This window comes from Erythrolamprus reginae, chromosome 3, assembly GCF_031021105.1.
Source record: "Erythrolamprus reginae isolate rEryReg1 chromosome 3, rEryReg1.hap1, whole genome shotgun sequence".
Lineage (NCBI taxonomy): Eukaryota > Metazoa > Chordata > Lepidosauria > Squamata > Dipsadidae > Erythrolamprus > Erythrolamprus reginae.
The window spans coordinates 22156284-22178336 of record NC_091952.1 but is presented as its reverse complement, the minus strand read 5'-3'; the positions used below and the strand labels follow the sequence as shown (position 1 = coordinate 22178336).

Sequence of the window (22053 nt, the reverse complement as noted above, 5' to 3'; positions counted from 1 at the left end):
GCCCAAGGTAATCAGCCTTATGTCTTAGCCAGATGTGAGACGTTGCTCAGAATTTACAGAGAAGAGCCTAATGAAATGTACTCTTCTAAAAATATGGTACAAAATTAAAAAGAAAAATTATCTGAAAATTCCTAGATGGCTCTCAGTCATGGAAGCCAAGATCTATCTAAACTTAATAGATACAACCAAAATGTTAAAGTATAGTGATATACTAGACCCATCAGGAAAATTAAAAAGTAGAGAACAATTGGCAGAACAAAATGTAAAAATTGATTGGTGGCCCTACTTACAAATAAAATCAAGATACAAAAAGGATATTGAAGGAACGGGTATGGACACTGATATACAGCAATTAGATAAATTCTGTTAGGCCCAAGCAAAAAATAATATCAAAATTATATAAATATCTACTAGAATTTGATAAAATGGAAGAAATCGTCAACAATCTTATGGTAGCCTCGGTGAAAAATGTAGGACATAACATACATCTAACTGAGTGGGAGAGGACCTAGAATACAAACTGCAAAATAACAAAATCTCTAGCATATAAAGAAAATTATTATAAATGTTTTATAGATGGCACTTAACTCTGTCAAAATTGGCTATAATCTATGTAAACGGGTGTGGATCTGTGTTAAAATATTGCAATGTTTAAAAATGAAAAACAATAAAATAAAAAAGAAATGTACTCAAATTCCCTTAGTTTAGTCTTTTGCTCTAAGGCAGGGGTATCAAACTCGGAAAGACATGTTTTTGTCACTTGTCATATCGCAACCTTTCCCCCATTTGCAAAACTGGGGGTGGGGGTGGCGAGCACGTGATGCATCTGATGCTAAAGGTGAAAGTGTTCCTCTATCCCAGGGCTGTCAAGCTCACGTCCGCAGGCCAGATGTGTCATGTACTGGGCACACCCACATCAGGTTTAGCAAAAGAGGGAAAAGTCATGATATATCATGTGACAATGCCCTGACAATGTGAGTTTGACACCCCTGCTGTATCCATTCAATTCTGACTCTAGAGGGTAGTGTTCATCTCTGTTTCTTAGCCAAGGGAGTCACCGTTGTCTGAAGACCAGCACGACTATACACTGAGATATCCTAACTTGTAAAAGTGGTACCTATTTATCTGCTTGCATTTGCATGCTTTGAACTGCTACCATGTCTCCCCCAAAATAAGACACTTTTGAACTGCTACCATGTCTCCCCCAAAATAAGACACTGTCTTATATTAATTTTTGCTTCAAAAGTTATGCTACGTCGGGGGGTGCCTTATATTTCTCAAATAAGACAAATTCACAGGCAGAAAAGCTGACACCCCCAAAGAAAGTGTACCGTACGGTACACTGATTACGGTACGGTACCTGTCAGTATGGCACCCACACACACAAACGACGGCACTTATATGGTACAACAGTATACTCCCGCTATTGCAGCTTCCGGCCACCAGAGGAACTACAGTCTATGCACTGTAGTGGAGACTGTAATGGCAGTGAGACAGCAGCAGACTGTGTCTGCTGTACTGGACGGTACAAAGCGATGGAAGGGGCCAGCAGGGGACGCCACATTATTACGGTACCGCTATGAACAGCTTTGAATGGTACCGTATGTTTTTCCACCATACCATATGTAAACTTATATTAGCAAATTCTGCAAAACCTCTGACATGTCTTACTTTCGGGGTATGTCTTATTTTCGGGGAAACAGGATAGGAGGACAAGAGCTGGGGTAAATAACAGGAGCTCATCCCATCATGTGGCCCTCTTTGAACCCAGACTGTCAGCTTTTCAGCTGAAAAGCTCAGCATCTTTAACTACTGAGCCATCACGCCCTCCAAAGTTTCCATGAATTCCCCTAAACTTTGCATTCTATAAAATAACTCACTACACCTGCATTAACAAGGCTCGGTTATAAATATATATATTATTGATCATGCTAATGGATTTTTATAGCCTGTCCAAACAACCATCACCTATAATAATGTGTCGGTCAAACCTGCAAGCTTTTTATACTTCAGAAATAAACACTGACTCCGACTTCTATGTTTGCTTAAGTTGCTCTCCATCTGGTGCTTTCCATCCAGATCTGTTGGCAATATTGGTAGGGAAAGATTGGAGCTGTAATCCCACCTCGGAGGTACCAAACTGATGATTTTTGAAACAGAGGTAAAGCTTCTTTTTTTTGCCCCATAGAGTTGAATTTGTAATTCACAACTTACAGCCACAATTGAGCTCAAAATTTCTGCTGCTAAATGAATTTGTTAAATTAATTTTGCCCCATTGTACAACCTTTCTTGGCACAGTTAAGTCCCTGCAAATTCACTGTAGTGGTTAATAACATGGTTGTTAAGTGAATCTCGCTTTCCCCATTGATTTTTGCTTGTCAGAAAGTCACCAAAGGGGGTCAGATGTCCCCGGCATACTGCAACCATCTTAAATACACACCAGTTGTCAAGTAGCTGAATTTTTGATCACACGATCATGGGGTTGTTGCAATAGTCATAAGCAGGGGTGGGCGGTTGCCCGGATGGAGGGTATGGGACGCAGTGGGGTAGCGAAAATGGAGCTCCACCCCAGAGCACCTAATTTGCACTGAAAGATGTTGAAAACCAGGCCCACAGTGTGAGTAGCCCTTCACTGATCATAACTATGAAAAACTGTTGTAAGTCACTTTTTCAATGCTGTTGTAACTTTGAATGGTCAATAAATGAATGGCTGTAAGACAAGGATTACAGTGGTACCTCTACTTAAGAATGCCTCTACTTATGAATTTTTCTAGATAAGAACCGGGTGTTCAAATTTTTTTTGCCTCTTCTCAAGAACCATTTTCCACTTACAAACCCGAGCCTTGGAAACTGTAACTGGAAAAGGCAGGGAGAAGCCTCCATGGGGCCTCTCTAGGAATCTCCTGGAAGGAAACAGGGCCAGAAAAGGTGGGGAGAAGCCTCCATGGGGCCTCTCTAGGAATCTCCTGGGAGGAAACAGGGTCTCCACCCTCTCTGTGGTTTCCCCAATCGCACATATTATTTGCTTTTACATTGATTCCTATGGGAAAAAATGGCTTCTTCTTACAAACTTTTCTACTTATGAATCTGGTCACGGAACGAATTAAGTTTGTAAGTAGAAGTAGCCCTCCCCCTGCAATGCATGCACACAACCCCAGCACTGCCCCCCAGGCATGCGCACAGGCTTCACTGAAGAGTCTGGACTTCCAATAGGCCAGTTGGGCTGTTTTTCACCATCATCAAAGAACAGCCCAATATCCCAACTGGAAATTTGTTTCCAAACTTGCGTTTGGTCCATTGGGCCATTTTTCATGATCTTTAAGCCTGGGGAGAGCGAAAGCAGCCAAAAAGAAGCCAGAAAATCAGCTGGCCAGTGGGCACATGCATGCTGGAGTTGACACAGGGCAACGCATCGCATGCTCTCAGATATGGCTCCATGTGCCACCTGTGCCACGCTTGTCATAAATTTGCCATCACTGATCTATACTGCCCTGGAGATTGCAGAGGTTACGATTTATGACATCAGGATACCACAAGGAAGAGAGGTAAATAATTCCATCCTACAATACTCTTGTGTTTGGAGGTCCTTGGAAGTTTTCTCAGGGCATAAGTGATATCCTAAATGTGGCCAAGATCTGCATTAGCTGTTTTATTTCTGTACAGCTCCACTCAAAGTGAAAAAAAGAATTGTAAGCAGAGGACAATTGGTAGTTTTTAAGGGGCACAGTCACTTCCAGACTAAAGGCATCCATTTTGCTGCTTAGAATATCCTAACTTGTAAAATAAAGGTTTGAAAATTAATTCCTGCCTATTCTGAGAAACTCTATTCTGTGCGGATAATATGGTTTCAAAGTTCAAATTTATTATTACAGTTATAGACCAAAACCAATAAAAACACTCAGTGAATACACAATCAAATGTTGTAGGATAAAATGATAAATAACAGATAAAATCCAGTCTATCAACTATGCACTGTCAATACTACTAAAATTACAATCCGTAAGCTGTGAGGTCTATATTCAGTTTGATATTATTAGGGATCAAGGTTGCTACATTTGTTGTATAAATTAGTTAAGGTGTATTAGGCAGTTATAAGCTGGCCACAAATGGCATATAAATGGTTTATTGGGTCATGGAAAGCTTATCCTTGATTATGTGATGCACTCTTCCTTTCTCTATCTCCTACTCACCCAATGAAGTAATGCCATTCAGCTGTTTGTCTTTTCAGTTCCCAGTCTGGTCCCAATTATATAACACAGAGATATGCTAAGCTTCCTATCCAGAACATACCTGTGTCACCGTTTGCAGAAAGCTTCGTCTGTACTGGTTGGATGAGAACAGGTCCATTCGTAAGGTTTTCAGGAGGTTCAGAGGAAACCTGCAGGGCAAGACTAAAGTTTGGTCATCAGAACTAATAATTCATCCTGAAAATTTGTAGTGTTTTATGCACCATAGCAATCAACAAAAGTTTAGTTTTAACCAGGTCTAGGGAAAAAAATTGTGACCTGATTAAAAAATGAATAAAACAGACTCAATTGATTGGAGGCAAAATATTGTAGATTTGTGAAAGGATCACTTCTTTGGATTGCTTGGGAGTAAATCCAGGCAATTCAGCTGGATTTACTTCTGATTGGATTTGTATAGGAATACAACATTAATCTCTCATTCTTATTCTCCTACGTAGGTGTCGGGGGATTTTTGGCAAAATAACCCCATTGTAAATAAGAAATATCAAATGATTTTGTGTTAAAATAGGATGCATGGAATGATAGACAGACAACAGACAGGCAGTAGATGATGGATAATTGATCAATTCTATATCTATCTGATGATTGATTATTGATTGATCGAAGATAGATAGATAGATAGATAGATAGATAGATAGATAGATAGATAGATAGATAGATACATACATACATACATACATACATACATACATAAATACTCTTTAGGAGTATTTGAAACATTGACACAAATCTTCAAAATGTTTGAACAAAGCAAAATTGGCTCATGTTTATATATAATGGAGTCTCCACCACTTACTCTCCTTTTTTAATATTGTCTATCTTGCCTACAGTAGAGTGAGCTCTAGAAAAGCAGCCCACTTATCAGTCTGAATTTTTTCCCCAGGAAATAATACACTACAATTTGCTATGGTAGCTTGAAAAGAAGACACCATTTTGAATTTTCAACTTAAAAAAAAAAAGAATTTGGATGAACATGTAGTTTTTATATACTGCTTGGAAGGGTCCAAGCCAGTTGTTGAGCTAGGAAACATATATAACCTGCATTTGCCCCCAAAATCAAGACTTACCAGATGCAGGGAAATATGTGAAAGAGTGAAATATATCAATGTATTGGACATGAAGGGCAAATAACTGTCAATAAAAGCACCGGAAAAATCCAAAATAAAAATCTGAAAAAGATGGCAACGCCCATGGACTGGCACAGACCAATCAGGTTCAGTGACATCATTGTGACATCATCAGCAGTTTGCTACCAGTTCTGGCAAACCAGTCTGAATTGGGGAGAAACCCACCTCTGAGTGGAACCCACCCCTGCATGGAACACTGTTACCTTCACACCAAAAGGGGTCCCTATTTTTCTACTTGCATTTTTTACGTGCTTTCAAATGGCTAGGTTGGCAGAAGCTGGGACAAGTAAGTAGAAGAAGAAGGAGTAAAAGTAGGTAAGTAGAAAAGTTAGGTCCATGTTATTTGTATGTCAAAATATTGAGAGTGCTGTGCATATTTTAATACTATTTAAAAACTGTATGAGTCAAACTTATCCAAGACCTTTTGAGAAATATTGTAAATCAAAGACTAGGTCTGCTGGGAATTCTGGGAGCTGAGATCCATAACAATCTAGAGGACAGTACATTGGATAAGGCTAAGGTACATAATGGTTTACTCTAAAATTTACCTGTGAATATGCTGTTTCAGTATCAGGATCTTGGTCTTCAGGGTCTCTTGGAATGGATTGTATATTTCCCATAACAGTGGCTGTATTGGAAGACAATGAAACAATCTATCAAAATTCACCTCCTTTCCAGTATCTCCCTCATGTTCACTCCAAAATGAGAATAATGACTCTTGAATGCAAGTAAAATATGTGTGTCACAGTGCTTTCAGTTAATCTGAAGTAAACTATCAGGACCAAAATAGATGTTAACTCAGTGGTGGGATTCAATTTTTTTACTACCTGTTCTGTGGCTTGGTGGGTGTGGCAGGGGAAGGATACTGCAAAATCCCCATTCCCTCTCCACTCCTGGGAAAGCTTATTTGTTTTTCTGAGTTCTGGATGAATTTGAGGCAGGTTTAATAGCATCACATTTCTTTGCAGGAGTGTCTACAGAATAAAAAACTGTCCAGAATCATTTTTTCAGAATGAGATGAGCAGTTAAAAAAATAAAAGTTTAAAGACTCAAGGTGGGAGTTTCAATTGTGCAATCATAATCGTCTTAACTGTCCTTTGGCACTCCTATTTCTTTGTGACACCCCTGCAATATGTTAGTGTCAAATGAAGCAAAGAGGACTGAAGGATGGCTTCCTTGGGAGGAGTTTGGTTGTAGAAATGTGCCATTGTGGAAAGACCTTTGAAAAGTGTTCGGAAACTTCAGATCATGCAGAATGCAGCTGCGAGAGCAATCATGGGCTTTCCCAAATATGCCCATGTTACACCAACACTCCGTAGTCTGCATTGGTTGCCGATCAGTTTCCGGTCACAATTCAAAGTGTTGGTTATGACCTATAAAGCCCTTCATGGCACCAGACCAGATTATCTCAGGGACCGTCTTCTGCTGCACGAATCCCAGCGACCAGTTAGGTCCCACAGAGTGGGTATTCTCCGGGTCCCGTCAACTAAACAATGCCGCTTGGCGGGACCCAGGGGAAGAGCCTTCTCTATGGCGGCCCCGGCCCTCTAGAACCAACTCCCCCCAGAGATTAGAATTGCCCCCACCCTCCTTGCCTTTCGTAAGCTACTTAAAACCCACCTCTGCCGCCAGGCATGGGGGAATTGAGATTCCCTTTCCCCCTAGGCCTTTACAATTTTATGCATGGTATGTCTGCATGTATGTTTGTTTTTTTATATTAATGGGTTTTTAATCGTTTTTAGTATTGGATTATTATTGTACGCTGTTTTATGATTGCTGTTAGCCACCCAGAGTCTTCAGAGAGGGGCGGCATATAAATCCCATAAATAAATAAATAAAATAAATAATGTGATCTATTTAAATTTATTATGATTGCCCATTTCAAAAATTCTGGCCAATTTGCAATGTCCAAATATACAAATAAAACACTTAAGAAAGGGAAACAAAATGTAGGGAACTGGATTAAAAACAATCGTAACAATACAAAAAATAACAGAGGCTCTACAGACATATTAACTCAGGCTGGGAAATGTCAAAGGAAATTTTAGTACTATGAAGCCTACCATATTTATGATGGCTTTGTTTATTTCAGGCTGCAGCAGCTTCATTAATTTATACCAAAATAAATCTGTTAGTCCTTATGGTATCTTTTTATTGCTTGTATAGTAAGGAGCAAGATGTCACTACCTTCGAGCCATAAGGGCTGGAATATAAGTCTGAAACTAGAAATTATTGATGCATGTCCAAGTTTAGCTGTGACAAAGGGCAAAATGAGAAAAAAAAATGTTGGGTGTGATTGCCTGCTAAGTAAATATCCGGTTAGGAAGCCAAGTAAATCATTTGGCTCAGATGGCATTGGCATACTCACAAAATGGAAAAGAATAACAGAGTTGGAAGGGATCTTGGAGGTCTAGTCCAACTCCCCTGCTTAGGCAGGAAACCCTTTACCACTTCAGGCAAATAGTTATCCAACATCTTCTTAAAGATGTTGGAGCATTCACAACTTCTGGAGGCAAGCTGTTCCATGGATTAATTGTTCTAACTGACAGGAAATTTCTCCTTAGCTCTAAATTGCTTCTCTCCTTGTTTAGTTTCCACCCATTGCTTCTACCCTCAGATGCTTTGGAGAATAGTTTGACTCCCTCTTTTTTGTGGCAATCCCTAAGATATTGGAACACTGCTGTCATGTCTCCTCTAGTCCTTCTTTCCCTGTTAAACTAGACACACCCAATTCCTGCAACCATTCCTCATATGTTTTAGTCTCCAGTCCCCTAATCATCTTTGTTGCTCTTCTCTGCACTCTTTCTAGTGTCTCAACATCTTTTTTACATTGTGCTGACCAAAACTGAATAGAGTATTCCAGGTGTGCCCTTACCAAGACATTATAAAGTAGCATTAACACTTCGCGTGATCTTAATTCTGTCCCTCTGTTTATATAGCCTAGAATGGAACAATTGGCAATGGCTTTTAATAAGGTCATACGTGCTAATCCTAGCGATCTAAGGGAAAGCATGAGAGGAACAATAGAGACCAGCTATTGGGAAGGTAATGTTTTTTAATCTATTCCCCTTCACATGAAGTCATTAGTCTGCTTTGTCGAAATAGGCAGTAAAGGGAAGGGCTTGGTATTAGTCATTTGGAGAGTAAATAAGAACCACCCAAGAACAATTCAAACAAGTTTGCAGCACAGCATACTCTGCATTTCAAGACCTTATAACCTTTCTCTCTTAGCCTCAGAGAAAAGCATTCAACTTTTCCATGCACCTCACAACACTAATTTGCACATGATTGTCATAAAGACCCCTGAGATTTCAGGAAGAGAAATGTGGATTTGCAGAAAGCTGGCATAGCAAATGGTTGGAATGAAATACTCCTTCTCCATCTGTCCACTCCTCAGTCAAAATTGTTCCCTCCTAAACATCTTGGAGAAAAAAATACATATGAAAGGAGAAGTGGTGGGCTCCTACCAGAACGGCTAATTGTGTGCAGCTCCGCGGCTGTGGCGCATGAGTGCAGGATCGAATGTAATTTTGCTTCCTGCACCTGTGCAGGATGTATAATCTCAGATGGGGGAGCACATTTTGGTGAGGTTTTGCGGGGAAACAAACCTTGCCAAAACATGCACGCATCTACATCCTCGTGCGAGATTTTGCTACCTGCACAGGTGTGGGAAGCAAAATTGCACTCAATCCCACACTCCTGTGCCAGAGCTGCGGAGCTGTGCACAATTAGTTGTTCCGGTAGGAGCCCACCACTGGAAAAGAGTCACCAAAAGACATTGTCCCAGAACAGTGTAGAAAATTAAAGCCACTGCCTGCTTGTTGGCACATATCACCAGACCTAAGAGACATTATCAACAGACTCTTGCAAAATCCTTGAAATCCTGAAACCTGCAAAAAGCAAACATTTTTGTCTCCCTTTCTTTATGAAATTATTCCTGGTTTGTACTTCTGAGCATTTAATTCCTCCATAACCATTTTCCCTTTATGTTTTCTATTTTAAAAAACCAGGTTTCTCCCAGTTTAAAGTCAATTTCAGATGATTTCACAGACATGTCAATGTAATTTTCTTGGCCGCAGATTGAACAGATTTGTCACTGTTTTTTCCAGGATGTCTTCTGACCTCCCTGTCTAGAGTCAGAAATCTTTGGTGTGGATGGCACATCATCAGAAAGTCTCCAAGTTGTAGTCTGGATTAAGAAATCAATAAAACCAAAATGTGTGTGTGCGCGCATGTGTAACCAAACTTTATGTTGCTGCCCAAAAAAACAATATTGACATGCCCACGAGTTCAGCAAGCCTTTACTTTTTACACAACCTAACAACTAACACCTTTACCAAAAAAAGGAAGATGCAAAAGCAGGATGTCCAACCTTGGCTGCTTTAAGACTTATGGACTTCAATTCCCAGAATGTCTCAGCCAGCCATGCTGGTTAGGGAATTCTGGGCATTAAAGTCCATAAGTCTTAAAGTTGTCAAGATTGAACAGTCCTGAGCTAAAGCGTTGCTAGAAATTACATGGAAACAGCACAGCTTCCCCTCGTCTATTATCACATTATTGTAAGTTGGGTAACTTTAATCAGGGCTTTCTAACATACCCATATTTAGCAAGGATCAAATATTTTTATTAGTAGTCAAATTATAGGTTGAAGTCCATGCATTATAGGTTGGCTTATTAGAAGATGAGACATTTGAGTTATGAAGTATAATAGCAATAGCATTTAGACTTATATACTGCTTTACAATGCTCTACAGCCCTCTCTAAGCGGTTTACAGAATCAGCATATTACCCCCAACAATCTGGGTCCTCATTTTACCCACCTCAGAAGGATGGAAGGCTGAGTCAACCTTGAGCCGGTGGTGAGATTTGAACTGCTGAATTAAAGCTAGCAGTTAGCTGAAGTAGCCTGCAGTGCTGAACTCTAACCACTGCACCATAACTCAAAGATGAGCATAACTTGTTATCTGTGAGCAACTTTAAAGGAAAATGGAGATACTGACCAAGAGAGGCCTCTCTGTCACTAGGACAGTGCTTCTCAAATAATGGGGTGGGCCCCCTGGGGAGGGGCACGGAGTGATGCCAGGGGAGCTCAAGTGACCCTCTTGATCATTTCCTCTAGACAGGGAGTGTTTTCTCAGTTGCACACTGCTCTGAACCTGGAAGAGAAGGTGGCCAGATGGGGTGGGGCAGCTACATGGGTTCTTCATGTTCTCAGTGGGCACTGCGGTAGCCATGAACGGCGTGGCGAACCTGCTTCTGGACCATGAGGAGCATCCTCTGCAGCTGGGTGAAAGCTTCAAATGGCACCCTGAAGCCTCCTTCCACACCATTTGCTATGAGTACCCAGCAGAGGCAGCACATGGGCTAGGCCAGGGAACACAAAACATCAGCCTGATTAAGCTGGCCTGGCTCCATGTCAAAAGAGGGCCATAACCAGTGATGGGCTCCTACAGGTACGATCAGGTACGCAGTACTGGTAGCAAAATTTTGGTCAGATACATAGTACTGGTAGCAAAATTTTCATTTTTTTCTTTTTTTCCCTTCTGTGCTCTAGGTATGTTTTTCCTATCTCAGTAAATGAGGTTGAATGTGTGTAATTTTAGAAGAGCTGTGAGCGTGTGTGTGTACATACACTTTATATAGTGGATAATCAGGGGTGGGCTATTGCCCGGACGCGGGGGGACGGACGACACGCAGTGGGGTATCGAAAATAGAACTCCACCCCAGAGCATTCAATTTGCACTGAAAGATGTTGACACAAAATGCAGAAGCCAAGCCCACAGTGTGGTAGTAAAAAATTTGGTATTAAAAATTAAATAAGTAAGAATTTATAATTATTTGAAGATTTATAAGATAGAGTGAAATAGCTTAAAAACAATATACCGTAAACATAGAATTTTTGTTCTTCTTTTTTCTTCTTTTTTCTTTATAGTATGATAAAGTTGGAAGTGTTATCTTTTCTTGCATTTTTTATATTTTATCCTTTTGAATAAGTATATGATATCTTATAGATAAAGAAATTTAATTAACATAATTAACATAAAGAATATAGAGTTAAATTTAACAAGAATGTAATGTGCACGTGTGACATTTCTGTATTGATCTGACGATAGTTAGGGTTTTATATTTCTGTATTAGCTAGACTTCTACGACAAGCGGAGCAATGGTAGCTCCTTAAATGTTTAATGTTGCTTGTCTTTGTTTGTCTTTTTTGAAAAATAAAAAAAAATATTTAAAAAATAATTGGTAGCCCATCACTGGATGTAACCATGGTAACCTTTGCCTGCCTAACGGAAAACAGGCTCCACTGAGTTCAGTGTCACTTATTCTCGGATAAATGGGTAGAGCAGCCTTCCCCCAGCGAGTAGCTTGCTGGCAGCTTATAATAAGTAAAATAATAAATATTAACACCAAAATTCCAGTAGGGCCCAGATCGGAGAGTTGGGGGTGCATGAAATGTTCACTTCTTCCTGGGGACAGGGGTGAACAGAAAATAATCAAGAAGCACTGAACTAGGGAAGCACCTTCAAAAGTCAGGAGAAAATATGGAAAATACCCTAGGCCGACTTACCGGCTGGGGCTGTTGCGGCGATCGGCGGGGGAAGGAGGCCGCCATGTTGGGGGCGGAGCCACGGCCCCCACGTCATCAGGGGGCCGCGGAGATGTCATCTGTGCGCGGGGCACAGATTGGCCGGGGCGAGAGGGAGGCAGCCCTATAAAAGGGGCTGCCTCGTGGCGCAGTTCCTCTCGCTCCGGTGATCGTCGTGGGACACCTGCCCGCCCTCCCTCTGTTACAGGGTGCATATGATGGGTCGCCCTTAGGGGGCCGAGTAGGAATTTTTTGCAGTCACAGCAGATTGGCCAGCTGTGATTGTTTTTTCGCCTACTCCACTCTGTGCGCGGGAGTTGCGGTTAGGGGGTGGACTCACCAACTAGTGCCCCCCCCTCAAGGTCACTGGGGGGGGGTAGGCCGATAGGGGGCGGAAAATGGAGTAAGCAGCAACTGGTGATATCCTTTTTGGGGGCACCTCTAGCGAGGTGAGGGGTGAGCTCCTTCTCGGATTACAGGGCTCGACCAGCTTGGGTCCGGGGAGGGGGTCGCTCCTGTGGCTCGCTGGCTGGGGGAGTAACATAGACCAGTAGCGAGCCATCCCACACGCCAAGGTGGGCGTTGTGGGGTGCAGGGGGCAGGCATAATTTTACCATGACCCTGCGCCCATTCTAGGAGTTTTCGCCCGAGAGTTGCTCTTTTGTGTTCGCTGGAGAAGTTGATTCCGCCCCCATTTGATTATGCACCCTGCAGGTATTAGTTAAATAAGTTAAGTTGAGTTTGGTTGAATAAAAGTGACCCCATTATACCCATACCTTGTGTCCGACTGTTACTCCGCCTGCGCCGCAAAAAGCAGGCTTCTCCTCATTTTTCTGCTGTTATTTATATTTTGAAATGAGAAGGGCTTGCATGTATGTGTGCACACCTTCCAATCAGTGTTGACTCTTGCTGACTGCCTGGGTTAATCCCTGCACTTTTATTGGCAAAGTTTTCCTTGTACTTTCCGCCTTCCTTTCTTCCTAAGCCTGAGAAAAAGGAACTGGCCCCGTTCCTCTGAAATCACCCAGCTGGCTTCATCCTTTAGGGTGGAATTAGAACTCGCAGTGTCCTGCTTTCTAGCCCACATCAAACTGGTTTTCAAAAAATGGCTGATTATCACACTATCGTGCATTTTATCTGTAAGTCAACAAAACTCTAAGAAAACAAAACCCCACCCCTACAATAAATTACTTTTAAATATTATCCGTCCACTTCCTTGGGACTCCAGAGCAGCATAGTCTAACTAACAGTTCATTGTGTTGGCATAAAATGTCCCATTACTTTGCTAGCCAGGATGACCTTCTTCTTGGGGAGAGGAAATGTGAACTGGGTTCTCCCCAGTTCTTAATTTCATCTGCTGCTTCCCAGAGAGAACTGTAAACACGAAGCTAGCAAGAGGAGCCCTGATTTTTTCAGCTCGGTACACTACACTGTCTCATTTCTCCAGCTATGGCCTCCATGAATTGGTTCCATGTTGTAAGCTTTGGGCAAGAAGGAATAGCAGATATGCTAGGCGTATGGGTGAGTCTTGAAGACCCTGCAGCGTAGGAAGCTGCCAAAATCTCTGAGAAACACTCTTCCTCTCACTGCACAAGGCAATAAAAAAGAAAGGGAGAAGAAAGGAGGAAAAAAAAGCCAACGGATGTGCAGTGTGTAGTTTTTATGTTTTAGTTCTGAGCTTATAAGTAAGATTAAAATATACATCTTTGATTAAACTAGCCAGGATGCTAATAAATGCTATTTAAACACCGGTAGATACTTTAACATTAAATAATACACATACATACATACATATTGTATCTTACCTGTGTTTGGAGAACTAAGTCTGACTCTGTTGTACAGCTGATCCCTTCTGGAGCTGTTCAGCCACAGGTGCTGCAGTGTTTAAAAGTCTCTCCCAACAGGTATCTTGCTTTGCCTTGAGCAATATTCAGAGTGGGTAAACATTAGGTTCAGCCACATGGATAGGGTGGAGTTTTGGACACCCAGTGGCTGTACTCAGCTTTTTTTCCCCTTCCTGCCTCCAGGGCAATTCTAGTCTGCTTTGTTACTAGTATGCTTTCCACTGTGAATAGTGCCTGCAGAATGTGTAGGACTTTAAAACAACAACAACATCAACAAACAAACAACAAATACCATGAGGTTTACAGTTATGTATTTTTTTCCCTTGGACAAAAATAAAAATAACAGTGTGATCTTAAGTGTGCTTATGCAGAAAGAAGGCTCAAGAGTTACCTAGGGAATATAGGATTGCAAGAATGTGGCATATCCACATGAACAGGATTTGGAGCAGCTGATGGTTTGCAAGGAGCAAAGGGCACAGGTTTTTGAAGAAAAAGGCTGCTTTAATTTGGATTCTATATAAACTCAACAAGGACTTGTTTGTTCCGTTGCTTTGAATTCTTTTCATTTTGTAAATATGGGGGAATAGCATGGAGACTACCCCCTGCATATTGGGATCTTCACCCATCATAGAGGATTAGATCAGCTGGAATAGCACTAAAGTGTCTCTTTGTAGATAAGATGTATCCCACCCTAATATTTATAGGATCTTGGATGGGGAAACCCATCCCTTGATCTGGGAAATCCATTTGTAGGCAGATTGCATTTTGTTTCTAGAAAAAAAGTGATCAGTAAAAGAGTGGCCTTGCAATTTTAGAGATATCTGGATGATATTGAATATCTGATCCCATTTCAATTCAAGTTTCAGCTAAGATATATCGTATTTTTCAGAGTATAAGATGCACCTATATTTTAGAGGAGAAAAACAAGGGAAAAAAGTATTCTGAACCAAATGGTGTAGTAATATATTATTTAAGAAAATACCAGTGTAGCAGAATACTTTCTATAACCATGTATACTTTTTACAACCATGTACACTTTTTACCAGCTTCAAACTTGGCAAGTTTAAGACTTGTGGACTTAAACTCCCAGAATTCCTCCTCCAATTAAGTTGAAGTCCGCAAGTTTTAAACTAGCCAAGTTTGAAGACCCTTGCACCTCTAATCCCTAATCCAGGGGTTCTCAAACTTAACAGCTTTAAGACTAGTGGACTTCAACTCCCAGAATTCCTCCTTCAGTCATGCTAGATGGGCTAATTAGAAGGCAAAATCTCTCCCATTTTTGTAAAAAACGGACCATTTTTCAGCCACTTTTAAAAATGTGGTGGGCAAAGAGTCTGAAAAAATTGTTTTTTGCCCAGTCCTCAGAAGTTCTCTGCAGGCTTCCCAGACCCTCTGTCCACCCCATTTTTCACAAAAATGGGATACAGGGACAGGGCTTTGGGAGGCCAAAAATGGCTGTATTTGGTGTATAAGATGCACCGACACTTCCACCCTATTTTGGGTGGGGGGTAGGTTCATCTTGTACTCCAAAAAATATGGCAACTATTTTAGTTACACATTGATTTATATCCAATGTAGAAAGTGGCTGGGAAATAGTACAACTCAGCTACCCTGTTTTCCCAAAAATAAGACATCCCCTGATAATAAGCCCAATCAGGCTTTTGAGTGCATGGCAATAAGGCCAAGCATTTATTTCAGGGTTCCAAAAAAAATGAGACAGAGTCTTATTTTTGGGAAAATTATTTTTGGGTAGATCTTTTTCATTGACCCTGACATTGGCAAATAAAGCCTTCATTTAGAAATAGTTTGGGCCTTTCCTTTAAGGCCATGTCCACTGTCCAGTTAACATAATCCATCCATCAATCAGAAGAAAGCCAGAAAGGAGTTTGGAGGTCTTCCAGTCTAATCCCCTGCTCAAGAAGGGGACCCTATACCATTTCAGATAAGTGACAGTTCATTCTTTTCTTAAAAACTGCCAGTGAAAACCACCCACAAGTTCTGAAGGCAAGTTGTTCCATTGGTTAATTGTCCTTGCTGTTAGGAAATTTCTCCTTTATTTCAGGTTACTTATCTGTCCTTGATTAGGTAATGAGGAAATTACATTTCAACCTGAAGAAATGGAGATCTCTCCTCTGACAAGTGCTAAATTATTTTGCATCACTTGTGTGATGACCAATCTACATGAAATTACAGCAAGAGATAAATCAGATTTTGGATTGGAGTGACATCAGTATGCTGATGTTATTCACTACTACTGCTCCTCCTTATCTAACTCAAGGAACAATTGACATCCTTATATGTTGAAATTTAATAGTGGCATCAAGGAAATAACCAGGTATCATTTCATCATAGATCAGTGCATCAGAGAAAACAAAATGAAAGGATGGAGATGCTGTTTAAAGTATCTGCACCAAACAGACTATGGAAAATGCCTCTGTTCCCAACAGAGGACATCTACTGTCAACTATTCTTAAGTTTTTAAGTTAAGTTTTAAAGAAGAGATTGGACAGGGTTTTGTCTCAAATGGTAAAATGAGACAGGTCCTTCTCTCCAAGGTCCCTTCCAACTTTCTGTTATTTTGTTTTTCTATTATTCTGTTGTTATTCTATGATTCTTCCTAAGATAAGCCTTTAATCTTAAAGTTGGTCCATTCCACTTCTAAATTTTTTTGAGATTCTTTAAACTCATACTAAACAATTGTGCATACTGTAAACCTATGCCTATTTCACTTAACATGCATTTCGTTTTCTCTAATACTTTATATCAATATATTTTGTAAACAATTTCCTCTAATGTGAACATTCTTTTAACAAATTCATGGATTTTTCATAGATTGGTTCCTATATTCTTTCAAAAATATTGTCAAGAACATTATAAAATTCCAAGAAGTGCATATTTTGGTGGTGAACTGAGGCTTCCTACCATTTGGCATTTGAAAGGCAAAAAAGTGTTTTTGCATTGATATACAAAATAAATAAAATTTATCTTCCTGTCTAGCCAATAGATGACTGAAGGACAAATTTAGAATACCTAATTGTTAGTATGTTAGAAATACTTCAAGGTCCACTGGTGTATATAAAAACAGAAGGAAAAAAAATGGAACTTTGGGGAAAATGACTCCAGCAGATAACCCCTTTAAAGCAAGATTGTTAACAGAAGCTAGTTTTCACCATAAGAACTGGGATTTTTCCCCTTTACAAATCATCTTGGGATAATAAATCTAGACTATCCAGTTAAATAAATTTACATGTCCCAATCTGACATCTTACTTTGAATATAAAAATATCAATAACATTTAGACTTATATACTGTTTCATAGTGCTTTTACAGGCCTCTCTAAGTTTACATAATCAGCATATTGTCCCCAACAATCTGGGTCCTCATTTAACTCACCTCGGAAAGATGTAAGACTGAGTCATCCTTGAGCCGGTGGTGAGATTTGAACAGCTGAACTATAGCTAGCAGTTAGCTGAAGTAGCATGCAGTGCTGCACTCTACCCATTGTGCCACCCTGGCTCAATATGATGGGTCTTAGCATTCTCCAAGCTTTAACAGATCAACTGGATTGGAAGGGACCTTGTAGATCATCTAGACCAGGGGTAGGCAAAGTTGGCTCTTGTATGACATGTGGACTTCAACTTCCAGAATTCCTGGGCTAGCATGATTGGCCTAGGAATTCTGGGAATTGAAATCCACGAGTCATAGAAGAGCCAACTTTGCCTATCCCTGATCTAGATCAACCCACTTCCCAAGCAGGAGACTCTATATCTGCATTATCAGTCCTTTATTTTGCTGACTTGGCTGCCTTTTCATTCTACCATTCCCAGGACCAACTCCGCGGGTGCCCGCCCCCTTCGCCCACACTTCCCTCCCGGTGCCTCTTGGGAGTTATAGTCTTTTCGAGGAGGCGGGCTCAGCCGCTCTGCCTAGTAAAAATCACAATTTCTTTCGTTGCTTTTTTTTTCTTTCTCTATTTCTCTCTTGCTCTTTCATTCTTTTTTCTTTATCTTGATTTCTTTATCTTGCTTTCTCTCCTTCCTTACCGCTTTCCATTTCTTTCATTCCCCCTCTCTTTTTATTTCTCTTTCATTCTCTTTCTTTCCTCTTTCTTTCTTTCGTTTCTTTTTCTTTCTTTCTCTCTTGCTCTCTTGCTCTTTCATTCTTTTTTCTTTCTCTTGCTTTCTTTCTTCCTCTTTCTTTCTCTCCTTCCTTCCCTCCTTCCATTTCTTTCATTCCCCCTCTCTCTTTTTATTTCTCTTTCATTCTCTTTCTTTCTTTCTCTTTCTTGCTCTTTTTCTTTCTCTCTTTTACCTTCCCTTTGTCTATTTCTTCTTTTGTTTCTCCTTCCTACCTTCTTCCCTCCCTCCCTTCCTTCAGTCCTTCCTCTCTTACTCTCCCCTTTCATAAGTTTCCTTCCTTCCTTCCTCTGCTCCTGTCCCTTCCCCCTTTCTTTCTTTCTTTCTTTCTTTCTTTCTTTCTTTCTTTCCCTCCCTCCATTTCTTGCTTTCCTTCTCCTTCCTCCCTTCTTTCCTCCCTCACTCCCTTCTTTCACTCCTTCCTCTCTTACTCTCCCCTTTCACACCTTTCCTTGCTTCCTTTGCACCCTTCCTCTGTTCCTGTCCCTTCCCTCTTTCCTTCCTTCCTTCCCACCCTCTGTCCATTCATTCACCCATTCCTCTCTTGATCGCCCCTTTTACCATTCCTTCCTTCCTTCCTTCTTTCCTTCCTTCCTTCCACCCTCCCTCCTTCCTTCATAGCTCGCCCTCGCCTTTCTTCCCTTCCTTCCAGATGGGAGTGCCCCCTCAAGACACCCGCCCGACTGCTGGTACCCTGCTTTTTCTCTCCCCTCGTCCTTTCCAGCTCCTCGCCGGTGGCTGCCAGGTGTGGGATCCCCCTCCCCCTCCCCTCGCTAGAAAGCACATGGTTTTGTCAACAAGAAGGGAGAAGTGCCAAGGAGCCGTAAATAAGCCTTGCTCTGCCTGATGCCAGGAGGATCTTTCTTTCCCTTGTCACTCCTGCTTCTTTCTTTCTCCTGGACGAGTCCACACAATTGGCTTAACCCAGTTCCTGAAATAGCCTATGGCAGTGATTCCCAACCTTGACAACTTGAAGATATCTGGACTTCAACTCCCAGAATTCCGCAGCCAGCATTTGCTGGCTGGGGAATTCTGGGAGTTAAAGTCCAGATATCTTCAAGTTGCCAAAGTTGGGAAACACTGGCCTATGGGACCGCCTCGCTTGGCGTGAAACGGGAAATGATCCCCGGGGGATGGAGTGGCTTGGCGACTTAAAATAGTTTTAAAATGGCGGGGGGGGCAGACACTTAGGCTGTATGGGGCCCCAAAATTCCTGATGGTGGCCCTGTTCACCCCCAAACTCATTAACCTGGGGGTGGACGGGAGGGCCCTTTTTCAAGCAGCGGAAGAGGAGAAGGCATCCAAACATGGAAAAAATTGCCAAAAATTCCCCAAAAAAGATGGCGGCACCCATGGATCAGCACCAACCGAACTGGATCTGTGACCCCCATCATCACATCACCAGTCAGCTGCTAGTGGTTTGGGCAATCTGGTCTGAATCGGGAGGAACCCACCCATGAATTCAATTTATGATAACCCTATTTAAAGAATGATATGTTCATGTATTGTATATTCAATGGAATATGTTCATGTATATTCAATTGAAACATCAAGAAGTGGCTAAAAGAATGTGCATGATGCTCACCGTATATTTACCAAAAAACATGCTCCTTGAGGGATCCACGATAAACAAATGAAAGATAGTTGAGCTTTCATCTATAGTTCTCTCATTTATTTATCAAAGAATCCATCATATGAAATTCCTGGTTTTGTTTTTATTATGAGAATCTATGACTTGAAAGTGAGTCAGAATTGCCAGCAAGGTCATGGATTCTTAACCCAATGTACACAAATGACAAGGTAAACAAGATTGCTTCATGCCCATATCCTGAAAATATATTTTAGGCAGAGGTGGGTTTCACATAATTTAACAACTGATTCACCCAGAATTGAAAATGGGAGTGTGCTTGCTCATTTTTTCCAGGATAATTCAGTATTAATCCAGTTTAATTACTATAATGTAACAAAGCCATGCAGTATTTTTCATCTAAATAACTTCTGTCCCTTTAAATCTTCTGGATATCTCACCCCCTTCCCCCCACCCTCTTTCCCAATGTACAAATTAATATTTGAGTTGGACACTAAAAATGGCTGGTTGAAGAACTGACACTGTGGCATTGGAATAAGTTATTGCATATACCATGAACAGCAAGAGTAACTAACAGAGAGGTGTTAAATTGTACATATCCAGATCCATCACTGGAAGCTAAAATCATAAGATTATCTCAGACTTACTTGGGTCATGTTATGGGGCTACCTTTGAAAAGTGTTCGGAAACTTCAGATCATGCAGAATGCGGTTGCAAGAGCAATCATGGGCCTTCCCAGATAAGTCAACACTCCGTGGCCTGCACTAGTTGTCGATCAATTTCCAGTCGCAATTCAAAGTGTTGGTTATGACCTATAAAGCCCTACGTGGCATCAGACCAGAATATCTCTGGGACCGTCTTCTGCCGCATGAATCCCAGGGGCCGATTAGGTCCCACAGAGTTGGCCTTCTCCAGGTCCCGTCGACTAAACAATGTCGTCTGGCGGGACCCAGGGGAAGAGCCTTCTCTGTGGGGGGCCCCGGCCCTCTGGAATCAACTCCCCCAGGAGATTCAAACTGCTCCCATCCTCCTCACCTTTCGTAAGTCATTGAAAACTCACCTTTGTCACCAGGCATGGGGAAATTGATATATCCCCCAACTGTCAAGGTTTGTGTATGGTTTGATTGGATTGTGTGATCATTTTACTATAAGGGTTTTAAAATTGTTTTTAAATTGGATTTGTACACTGTTTATTTTGTTGTGAGCCGCCCCGAGTCTTCGGAGAGGGGCGGCATACAAATCTAATAAATTATTATTATTATTATTATTATTATTATTATTATTATTATTATTATTTGTGCAAATTCATAGTAGAAGGCAGCGATGTCAGGAATGGTTAGTGGACAAAGAAGAAGAGGTGAACAAAGAACAACGGGCTTGATAACATCAAATCTGATGCAAAGCTGAACATACAACTATTAACAGTCTGGAAGGAGTTGGGCAACCTATAAGTTAAATGAATGAATGAATGAATAAAACAAAGCAAGCAAGCAAATTGTACTTGACAGAATAGCATTTAACCAAATGGTTAAAAACAAGAACACCAACATTTAATTTATGGTCTATTTATTTATTTTATTTTTTGGCTGTGGCGAGGCGGGCGTTTGCCCAGGTTCGACATTTCTGAATTTCTGGTAAGCCCGTTGGGTCCATTTTTTACCATCCACATGCTCCAGAGGCTTTCCTGAAGCCTGGGGAAGGCAAAAACAACCTTCCCCAGCTCTACGGAAGATTGAAAATCAGCTCGTCAGCCACACATGTGCACTGGAGCTGACGTAGGGCAATGCCCTGTGTGCCCTCAGATATAGCTCTGTGTGCCACCTGTGGCATGCGTGCCATAGGTTCGCCACCACAGGAATAGGGTTTTCAGTTCGGGCAGGGAGTTGGACTAGAAAACTTCCAAAGTCCCTTCCAACTCTGTAGTTCTGTATTCTAAGGGTAGAGAAAGAGCTGGTGGACTGTTTTCATCGAGCTGTTATAAAGAGATTGCAGTGTTGCTGCAGGGAGATTTATAATGTGCCACGATCCTACTTCTACAGTCAAAACTAATGGGTTGTCTGCACTAATGCTAATTAACTAGATCCTTGGAGAGACAAATCCTTGATTTATCATCAATTATCAGGATGTTTTCAGTCAGGCTCTGCCCTGTGATATTTGTTCTGCACAATATTCTGTTTATTTGCCGGGTGTAGGGGATTATTGTCCTACACTGCCTCTAGAGTTTGGTGCTACCTAAGCTTTACTGCGTCACCTGATGTGCCTTGATCTTGGCTTACTTCCCACATTTTAGTTATAAATACTTCCTTAATTTCTGCCTTCTTGAAGATAACATCAGCATGCAAAAGAGAGAGCTCATTGAATACCAATGCCAAAGGACAAAAAATAGCTTCCACCCGTTACGAAATGCTGCTTTCTAGGCAAACAATTCAGGAAACAGAAGTGTTTGTGTTTGTGTTCTGTGTAGTCTTTGTTGTCCTGTTTCTTCTCTCCCTGAACCTCCCACTCTCTCTTTCTCTCTGATT

The 22053-nt window shown here is 41.2% G+C and overlaps 1 protein-coding gene across 4 annotated transcripts in view; it reads right to left on the bottom strand.

Moving 5' to 3' along the window:
* The window catches only part of BCAS1 (brain enriched myelin associated protein 1), a 73779-nt gene extending 59891 nt beyond the window's left edge, over positions 1–13888 (bottom strand). Inside the window, exons 1-3 of one of the 4 annotated variants that reach the window (XM_070744588.1) lie at positions 13769–13888; positions 5923–6002; positions 4291–4378 (exon numbers count right to left, since the gene is read on the bottom strand). In XM_070744588.1, the coding sequence (XP_070600689.1) occupies positions 4291–4378; positions 5923–5994 (160 nt within the window). In that variant the 5' untranslated portion in view covers positions 5995–6002; positions 13769–13888. The remainder of the gene's footprint in view (positions 1–4290; positions 4379–5922; positions 6003–13768) is intronic. The other 3 variants (XM_070744590.1, XM_070744591.1, XM_070744589.1) reach the window with 3 other exon arrangements.
* Between the last annotated feature and the right edge of the window lie 8165 nt (positions 13889–22053).